The sequence below is a fragment of the Gymnoscopelus braueri genome (assembly GCF_963280865.1).
Source record: "Gymnoscopelus braueri genome assembly, chromosome: 18".
NCBI lineage: Eukaryota > Metazoa > Chordata > Actinopteri > Myctophiformes > Myctophidae > Gymnoscopelus > Gymnoscopelus braueri.
The window spans coordinates 17,935,728-17,946,645 of NC_137618.1; the positions used below are offsets into that span (position 1 = coordinate 17,935,728).

The following is a 10,918-nucleotide window of genomic DNA, read 5'->3' on the forward strand; positions in this document are numbered from 1 at the left end:
GTGGAGGGATGGGTGTGTGTCTGTGTCTGTGTGTGTGTGTGTGTGTGTGTGTGTGTGTGTGTGTGTGTGTGTGTGTGTGTGTGTGTGTGTGTGTGTGTGTGTGTGTGTGTGTGTGTGTGTGTGTGTGTGTGTGTGTGTGTGTGTGTGTGTGTGTGTGTGTGTGTGTGTGTGTGTCAAAGAGTGTAAAGAAGGTCCTGAGAAAGCTACCATCACTCCTAATGGCGATGATAGGTTCTGTACATGTGTCCTCTCTAATTTGGTATACATGTATGTACTGTACGTACTTACGTATGTATGTACAGTATGTCCCCTGAGTAGACCATCTGTATGTTCCAACAAAATCAGACCAATCACAGCAAACTACACAGTTTAGCTGACTCTGCTACACCAATCGCAGTCCCCTCAAACGAAGACCAATCATACTGAACTACAGAGCTTAGGCTCAGCTGATGCTCCTATGCCAATCACAGCTCAGATACATTAGCACTCAATTGACACTGCTATGCCAATCACAGCTCAACAACATTTCCACACAAATCTCATGTTAGCATATTAGCTCATCACTGGTGATGTGTCGGCATTGTTCAATATATATAGGCTATATATCACTACACAGTAGCCTAATGTAAAGGTATGAAGGAAAGCAATTCACTCACAGTGAATTAATTATGTTTTATTATGACTAATATCGTTGTTGTTGTAGCTGAGTACTGTGTGTGGACCTCACAAAATTGCATTTAGGTTCTTGTACCTGTATGCTTAGTGACATTATTGGGCTGGCCTTAGCAATCAAACATCATGTCATCAGTAATAACTGGAGTGTTTGTCAACAAAAGCCAAACATATTTTCATCTATTGAGAAGTAGCCCTGTTAAAAAGCATTCAAAAACTGGGACAACCTGATTGCCAAATGGTTAGGGTACATACCACACACGCTCTAATGCCTGACCCCAGTTTGATTCCCGGCAGGCCGGACCATTTGCTGCATGTCACTCACTCAACTGTACCTGTCAAATAAAGGCTTAAAAAATAATAAAAAAGTTAAAAATGAGTATGGACCAATGAATTGCACACTTTTAAATTATACATTTCTAGCTGTCAAAATAGTAAAAATATATTCTTCACACAAAATTGCCGATCTTAGCTAATGGGAGATGTTTGTGTTGCCTATCGAGTAGTAATATTAGCCTACCTATGGAGCTGGTAGCATGAAGTGTCTTTCACACTAATAGATGGATAATAGTGGAAGCAATGCTTGTTAAATCACTGATGAACTAGTAACTAACTTTGTCAAATTGAGATGCCTCTTAGTGGATTGGAATAAATCCCCTGTGGTTGCTGCTCTCAAGTTCACGCTATAAGGCACAGTATAAGGCAAAAACTATTATTCTGCTGTATTGCATTCATTTCACCTAATAAACTACAATTAATGCGACATACAAATGCAATATTGGATGGTGTTTTTGGACCAGTAGGCTGCCCTGAAGATAAACTTGGGGTCAACAAGTTCAAACGTCAAAGCAGCTCTTGCTATCTCTGGTTGTTAAATAAATAAATAAAAATAGATGCATGCTAGGATTAAACCTCTTAAGGGATTTTCTCTAAAAAGAAAGTTGGGGCACTGAAGATATTATGTATTTATTTATTTGTCAAAAGGAGACATTTCTGTACATAGAAAATAAAAAACAATCTAGCCATTTAGAAAAAAAATACGTGCAGTAAAGGGCAACAGATTTGGGGCAACTTCAGATATTTAGTCAACATATTACTGTTTACATATTCATCCATAACTAAATACTAGTCCTGTCAGTTGCTTAAAAAAATATATGTCTATGGAAATGACTGTTGAACTGCTGAAAAAGCTGTCTGAGTATGTAGGATCGTCTCTGTTGGTTGGAAACCTCATGCAAAATGTCCAAAACTGGTACTTTTCAGGATTCAAATAAAAAAATTGCGAAAGTAGCAGATCTACAAGCTTAAAACGCTACTTTTGATACTTTTGTGTGACGCTGTAGCATGATCAAGTAGGGCATTCATTGACGAAAAAACAAAAAGTTAGAATATGGAGATAAGAGGTTTCTGCGAGACAGCGACGACATAATGTATTGACTGTATAACGTCGTCCTCTAAATGTAGTTATACATGCAATGCTCTGGAAGCCTCGACTTCTAATGTGTTTGTTTATAGCACTGCTGTCGGGCAGAAACCTCTTTTCTCCATATTCTAATCTACCTTTTTGTCTTTTTCGTAAATGATTATGAATTTGAACCCTGAAAAGTAACAGTTTTGGACATAATGAGGTTTCCACCCGAGAGAGACCATAGGGCACTTGGGTGTGTTTACCAGGTTGGAGTTCCTCCACATCGCAAAATGCTACAGATGATTTGTGAATGTTGGGGCGGGACACATTTACTGTAGCTGTTCAAACACTGATTGTACCCGATGGTGATGATGATCCTGGGATGACGGCCACGGTTTATGACACCGGAAAGGCTGGTGACAACAAGTTACATCCTGTCTGGGTTTCTGTTTAATAGGAACATTTGCCTTGATTTGAGCCTATAGGGAACTCACAGCTAGATGCAACATACTGTACCCTGATCCATCTACCTGAGTTTGATGCCCCTGTTGGTAATGGACTAGTAATCATAATGGGTGTAATATTAGAGGCTTCAAAGTTAAAGCCTGTAGTGCATAAAGTGCATTGGATCTCTCATGATCCAATAGCATTGATTCTTTCTTCAACAAAGTCTGCAGGGAAAGTAAAAAGAAAAAGATAAACACCCCACAATGACAGCAATATGGTACAAAAAAGTTTATTTAGTAACAGTTTTGTAAACATTTGAGGTAAATTAACATTTACATCAACTTGTTCTTACAAAATATTCATCATTCATACACAAGGCACTTCTTATTTAAGACAGCATGGAAAACGGCTTGCTGTTCCGAGCATCGTCGTTGTGAGATGGTTTGCGTTTACACTCTGACTAGCCAGAGATATCATGCTCTGCATGAGTTGCGAAGAAGAGAGTTTTGAGAACTCACTGGGCCGTGTGTGTGTGTGTGTGTGTGTGTGTGTGTGTGTGTGTGTGTGTGTGTGTGTGTGTGTGTGTGTGTGTGTGTGTGTGTGTGTGCATGTGCATGTGCGTGTGCGCGTGCGTGTGTGTGTGTGTGTGTATGTATATGTGTGTATGTGTCGTGTGCACATGAGCATGTGTGTGTGTGTGTGTGTGTGTGTGTGTGTGTGTGTGTGTGTGTGTGTGTGTGTGTGTGTGTGTGCGTGTCCGTGTGCGTGTGCGTGTGCGTGCGTGCGTGCGTGCGTGCGTGCGCGTGCGTGTGTGTGTGTATGTGAGATGGGGGAAGGGTGAAGGGGGTCTTTTTGTGCAGGCAACTTCAAACGATACAGACTGTCAGGGAGGTTGCATGCCGGGGAAGGAAAGGAATGCTTAATTTACACCCCATCGCACGACAGTGCCTAAAAGGACTGACGCTCAAGTTACATTATATTTCATAGCTTGAAGATCAGTTATTTTAGGCAAGCGACACAGTCGTTCTGCAGAGTATAAATTAGGCTGAAAAGGCCAGCTACCCAGCTAACACTCTCGCAACAGAAGAGCGAGTCGATATGACAGTCTAACTAGAGTCTCATTGAGTTTGTGAGAACACAGTGAAAGCACTGGGTGAACACACAGAAAATACTCCTCTATCTCTCTCTCGTTGTTTTTTTGTTTTTTGTTTTTTGTTTTTTTGTCTTCAAACTTGCTGGAAGAAGTTTCAGACTCGTGAGTTTTAAAGAAACACACAATGAACACGTTTTGTATCCCTACATTCAAATTATTATTCTCTTTACTCGTCTTTGGTGTGAAGAGCTGCTGCATTTTACCGTTTTAAGACATTTTCTTTTTTCCTTTGAGGATTATGAGATTGGCAGCTTTGATGTCTTGCTCTCTCTCTACTACTACCACCAATGTTAGCATCATGAAACAGCATTACTTTGCCTAAATGTGCAAATCGTTAACTACTAAAATGTAAACTTTAAGAACCAAAAAAAAAAAAAAAAAAGATCATAAAGCAGATAACAAAGATCTTTTGATGTCATTCGGTACGATGAACACGGATGGGGAAAGGCTGCCTGTATACATGACAAGTTGCATGGTCTGCTTTCTTTGTTCCAGTTTGCATTGAATGCTTGATATTGAACCATCTGGTAAATGTCTGAAATAGGACGCAGAATGAAATGTTTTGTCCATATGGGTATAGGTATCAGTTTCTAACCTTTCTTAAAATTAACGAGAAAACCAGTAGCACTTTACTTAAAAAAATGCTTTACTGCAGGGTGTTAACCTGTGTATTAGTATCTAGGAACGTCATAATACCATGTTAGTACTTAACGAAAGATTTCCGATGACATAAAGGTATGACAACAACACATACCCAAACATAGGCCTAATTACAATGTGTTGTTACACCTTTATCAATAGTTACAGAACTTTATGATATACATAATTATTTAGTACTTTCCCATAGATACTTTCCCATAGATGAATACAGAAGTTAACACACTGGAATAAGGTCAATGTAAAAGTAAAGTGTCACCAGCATTTGAAAATAAGTGCCTGGGCAGTGAATTGACCAAATAGCACATTGACATCCAAGGGACAGAATACTGTCAGACAACAAGCCATGTCAGTTTAAAGTGGGTTTAGATTTCTAGAGATCTCTAAGGATCGAGATGAACACAACGAAAAAGAAGCCACTGGGCTCATGCGCCCTGGCGTTTGGATACTCGTCCAATGCCAGGTCTTTTGTCCTTTTTTAAGCTCTTTAGCAAGCACAAACCGACTACTACAGGTATGCAATTTATGAGTATAGCTCAATTCAGTCTTTAAAAAAATAGCACTTTTCAGAATGAAATCAAGGATGAAGCACATGTAAGCATGTGAAAGTGAGAGCTTTCAACTCAAAAAGAGACACTCTCAACATTAAGATTGCAATGATTTAAAAAGGTTAAAGTGTTTTTCGATGGCAACACTAACCGCCAACCATCTCAATAAAAACTCAGTAGTTTCAAAGTCTAATTAGATAGCTTTGGCTTGTTTTCGAATGCGCTGAGAAAAAAATATCACTAATCTATTCACTAGATGGTGTCCTCATTTAGTTCAATCACATTTGCCTGATGTATGAATCCAAAATCAACGTTGTACAGTATAAATTCTGTGAAGCTGTAGAGCATTTGTTACTGTATGTCGCTTTAGCAGAGGCAGACACAGTTCTAATTTCAATTTGAACTGTGTTAAATCGAACGGCAGGATGGAGAAGCCTTTGTAGAAACCCGGAGAATAGCTAGGACTCTCAGGTATAATTTCAGCCATGACCCATTTCCCTTCACTGCTGTGTATACAGACAGTACACGTCCGTGTGTTCTAAGGACTTCTAGGAGAGAAATAGGACGAGGGCAGCCGTTGTGCCTAATATTAAATCAATTGAATCCTTTCCATTCCCTCTTAGCACAAATCTTTCTCTGCCTCTGTGTGAGGCAACACAAAGGATGATGGGTACAACCAGGTCAGTTCAGTGAATCGGTGAGTTGTAGGTTTTACATGTACTGTATCCATCAAGTACACAACACAGTCAATGTTGGTTTAAAAACCACTTCCTGAATGAAATATGTTATTTAAAAACAACAACAGCCATTATATGTGGCAAAATCCAGGAAGTGTCACAGAAGAAGCAGGCACTCCAATGTCAAAGGTCATTTTGTTGGACAAGCAGTCATAACGGTGTCACCTTTGACACAGTACTGTGGTTCTCCAGCGTGTGAGTGCTGCTGGTTTCTGCTCACATTGCAAATGAATTGACCTGATGCATGCATGTATGACTGGTTGTACTGAACACACTATACATCCAATGAGTGGGGTTGACAACAATTCCAAGTGCCTGTGCTTCTCCCACATCAGAACGTGGTAGTTTATTCGTTGGCGGTTGTCAGCTATGTGCCTTTGCGATGACCTCACAAATGTACATGATCACTCTTAAAGGGAATAAATAAGTCTTCTTAGGTTCAACAAAAAGAGAAAAATTATCGAGAAAAGAAAAACAAAAAACTTGAGATCGCCCTGTTAACCTAAATCAAACCTAACAACGGTTGCATGTCTCTGTGTTAATCTGGTACGATAACAAACACAATGTCCTCTGTTCTGTCCAACACTGTCCGTGGATCCAACTGGCTTGTTAGCATTGCACGATCACACTTTGTGCGCGTGATTAAGACCACCTAACGACAAAGTTAGCCTGGACAACTCACCGATTGCACTAATATCTCAACTACTGGTAATCCACTCATTTCCAGCTTCATTGAAACCCCCAGTTTCATCTTTCCTGCCTGAGTCGCCTTGCCTCGTGTTATTCTCTGTTATTGTTTCCTTTATGCTTATTTTGTGTAAAGAATCGAGAATGTATGTCTGGGGGGTTGCGTTGGTTGTTGGTTGGTTGGGGGGGGGGGGGGGCAGTATGGGGGAAGTTGTGGGGGTGTTTATGGATCGATGGGGTGCGTGTGGTGTGTGTGTGTGTGTGCAAGGGGGGGATCAGGTGTTTACTTAGACCGCCAGGTCGTTGGGTCTGGCCCTTATGCTGCTGCTCTTGCTGGCTCTACTGAGCCGGCGTGGGTCTGTGCCCACCGTGACGGGGGGCTCGTGCATCTCCACCGTTGTGGTGGTCATTTGACTCTCCTCCCGCTCGCTCTTCCCGTCTCCCCCGCCACCCCAGCCTCCGCCGTCGGAGCCGCTGCTGCCGCCCGGGCCCGCACCGTTGCCGTCGGCACCGTTGCCGTCGGCGCCGGGACCGGCGGCGAGGAGGAGGAGCGGGGCGTCGCCGCCGTCACCCGGGTACGGCTGCTCGTTGTCGGCAGCAGCGGTGTTCGCCGTGGCGGAGGAGGAGGCAGACGACGGGGACGGGGAGGGGGAGGTGGCCTTCATCTCCCGAGTCTGCTGCTCGGTGGCCAGGTTGGCCCAGTTCTGCTGTGCGGCCAGCCTATGGTTGTTGTTGTTACTGATGTAGTAGTGGTGGGGGGCGGAGGGCTGGCGCAGGCCCCCCGCCGCCGCCTCCTCTCCCTCCTCCCCCTCCTCCTCGTCCTGCCGCAGCTGCCGGAACTCCTCCATCTTGAAGTCCCCCGCGGCGGCGGGCGGGCCCGGTGCCGCCGCTACCACGGGCGACAGGAATGCCCCGCCCCCCGCCGACGTCACGTCCGTGTAGTCGGGGGGGAAGCTCTGCAGGCCCTGCGGGGCAGTTCTGGAGCCCGAGGCCACGATGCACTCGGGCTCACCGAGGTTGGCCCGCCGCGGGGACGCGCGGCGGTCGGGGGCGAACTCGTTCGTCATGCCCTGCTTGACCTTCTTCCAGCCCAGGTGGTAGATCTCTAACAAATTCAGCAAAAGGGACACGCAAGCCACCACAAGCATAAATATGATGAAAATTGTCTTTTCAGTGGGCCGGGAGATGAAGCAGTCCACTGTATTGGGGCAAGGCCACCGCGCACACTTGTACAGGGGCCTCAACTGGAAGCCATACAGGAAATACTGGCCTAAAATGAATCCCACTTCAAACAGGGTCTTGAAGATGATGTTGAAAACATAGGTGCGCAACAAGGCGCCTCGGATGCGGATTTTGCCGTGCTCGTCTCTTATTGGTGGCTTCTCCTTCTTGCCTCTTCCTCCTCCCCCTCCTCCTCCTCCGCCACCTCCTCCTCCCCCCACGTCCCCTCCTCCGTTTCTATAAAGGAGCTCTTTCTCCTCCTGGAAGCGGGTGGCCTTGCGGTGCTCCTCTTCCTTCTCCTTGCGCTTCTCCTCCATGCGCACGATGTGCAGCACATGGCCCAGGTAGATGAGCGTGGGCGTGGACACGAAGATGATCTGCAGCACCCAGAAGCGGATGTGCGAGATGGGGAAGGCCTCGTCGTAGCACACATTCTCGCAACCGGGCTGCTGCGTGTTGCAGGTGAAGTCCGACTGCTCGTCGCCCCAGACCTCCTCGGCCGCCGCGCCCAGCACCAGGATCCTGAAGATGAAGAGCACGGTCAGCCACACCTTCCCGATGACCGTCGAGTGCTCCTGAGCGTTCTCCAACAGCCGCCCCAGAAAGCTCCAATCGCCCATGCTTCAAGATTTCTAGCCTATAGGGAGAGAGAGAGGACACGCTGCAGTGAACGACAAGAAGGCGAGCGAATGAACGGGGAAGACAGAGGGAAATGATATACCCTATATTGGTATGTCATCAAAGGCGGAAAAATAAATAAATATATATATATATAATTATATATATATATCAGATCTATAAGCTCACAATGCATTGCATCGCGATATGAGGTTTTAGACTTGCCCATTGGTTGCACAAAAGGTGCACAAAAGGTTTCAACAGCAATGATATATTGGACAGAACCATAGTTGGTAAAAGTTGTCTCTGACAGTGTGGAACATCATACAAGACCGGTCTGGTCTTAGTCTGGACCAAAACAATCTACCTGCAGGAACAACCCAGACATGAAAACTGAACTGACGATGTTGATTACACTCTGACATGTTTCTACTTTTGGGTTCTGTTTTGCATTATAAGGCTGCACAGCAAGTAAAACAGAATCCTCATAGACAGCTGCAGGCATCCATTTGCACAGCAACCTTGGTGTTAATTTAACTCTGAAAGGGTACAAATGTGTCATTTTTCACACTCTCAGAGTTAAATTAACACTGGGGAATTTACTGTGTGTGAGCGGTTATCGATAACAATTGGAAAGCCAAAGCGCAGCACTTTATGGAGGCCGTGATTCATGTACTGTATGGAGCAGGTGTTTGAGCGAACAATATTTCACTCTCCCTTTCTCTTTCTCTCACTGCCACATACAAACCCCTCTCTCTCTCTCTCTCTCTCTCTCTCTCTCTCTCTCTCTGTCTGTCTGACTGTCTCTTTCCCTCTCTTTCTCTCTCTCTATCTGTCTCTCTGTCTCTCTCTATCTCTCTCTCTGCCTCCCTCTCTGCCTCTCTGTCTCACTGTCTGTCTCTTTCTCTGTCTGTCTGTCTGTCTGTCTGTCTGTCTGTCTGTCTGTCTGTCTGTCTGTCTGTCTGTCTGTCTGTCTGTCTGTCTGTCTGTCTGTCTGTCTGTCTGTCTGTCTGTCTGTCTGTCTGTCTGTCTGTCTGTCTGTCTGTTTGTCTGTCTCTCCCTCTCTCTGTCTCTCCCTCTCTCACCTGTTCGCTCCGCTGCCCAGCAGGCATGTGCTGAGATCAACATTATAATGTTCAAAAACAGCAGTTAGCAGAGATGGGGCTCTGGTTTGGCACGCACGCACACATGCACGCTTGCACACACCAGAAACACACACTTACACTAGACAGACAGCCAGATAGACATACACACACACACACGCACGCACGCACGCACGCACGCACGTACGCACACACACACACACACACACAAAATCTAATGATGTTACTCTCATTAGGAACAGAATCGCCTCTGTATTGAGTTTAACTCATATCCCAAAATATAATAACAATACCAGAAACATTCTTCAAAGACAGATAGTATTTAAAAAGTGAATGCCTTTTCTGTTTCACAACATGACTTTAGACTAGATTTGTGATGATGAAAAAAACAACAACAGTTCCATGGAAGCGCCTCTGTGTTTGTTTATTAGTCCAAACAGCTATATGTAATGATGACTTTAGATCATATTAATCAGAAATCAAATACCCAGTACATAATGAAAGAAGATACTCACTATATTATGCTGCTTGTGCAATATTGCAAACAAACGTCTGCTTGTTGAAAAATAGTAATACGTGAAACGAACCAAGATAACGGAAAACTAGATCTTACAGTAACAGACATTTCAAATGATCTGCCATCTGCTCTTACAGACATCTCTCACAAATGTTGTGCCTTTTATGTTTGGAGTATAGTTAGAAGTAGCTTTTGTTATCTGTGTATTATGGTGTTGTGAACATTATGCACGTGAACATGCCAGTAAATACCTATCACCAGAACGCATTCACACGGCGAGTGCAAAACACACAAACACACACACACACACACGCACGCACGCACGCACGCACGCATACACGCATGCACGCACGCACGCGTGCGCACGCACACACGCACGCACGCACGCACATGCACACACACACACACACACACACACACACACACACACACACACACACACACACACACAGAAAAGAGGAGAAACTTACTAAAATGTTCTTGTGTTAAAGGTAATAACTCCATCGACTAGTGTTCACAATATGTATGACACCTAGAAGAAAGGAAAACACAAGCCATTAATAAATTAAGCAGTATTTACCAGCATTAACCACTTAAACGCTATATATACTTCACAACACAAATAGCAAAATATCCGATCTACAAGCTCACAACGTGTCGCCATGTGATGTGTTGTGAGCTTGCAGATCGGTTATTTTCGTTATTTGGAGACATTTTGATAAAGTTGGTATTTCTGTTATACTAACTGATTCAAAACGTTATTCAGAATGTTGCAATAAGCATAGTTTAAGAAATAGACCTACATTTAGAAATAAAATATGAAATTATGTTTTTTTCATATTTAAGATATATTAATCCTTGTGTCAATGATGCATATTTCCGTGATTAAATAAGACTGTTTTTTTAACCATCCATGTTTGGATAAGTTTGAACTATTGAGTGAACTGTACAAACTTCTAAGAGTATAGGGCTGATTAAAGGAAATAAACCCATTAAAGAACTAGGAAATATGTTTTTATTATCATACATATTTGTCTTATACAGTAGTAAATGACATTATTTGGTCTTTATCATTGACTTTGTCATTTGCAGCAAACAATAAATGGACTACACTCAATATCACATCCTTTAGCCTATTTAGTATGTATGC

At 43.6% G+C, this 10,918-nt stretch overlaps 1 protein-coding gene across 1 annotated transcript; it reads right to left on the reverse strand.

Moving 5' to 3' along the window:
• Window positions 1–6,596: 6,596 nt before the first annotated feature.
• gja3 (gap junction protein, alpha 3) lies at window positions 6,597–10,315 on the reverse strand (the record flags this gene model as incomplete). Its single annotated transcript, XM_080457182.1, is given in 4 exon segments — window positions 6,597–6,818; window positions 6,821–6,881; window positions 6,883–8,167; window positions 10,239–10,315. Coding segments are annotated over 3 exon segments (1,551 nt in total). The 5' UTR covers window positions 8,151–8,167; window positions 10,239–10,315.
• Window positions 10,316–10,918: the final 603 nt, after the last annotated feature.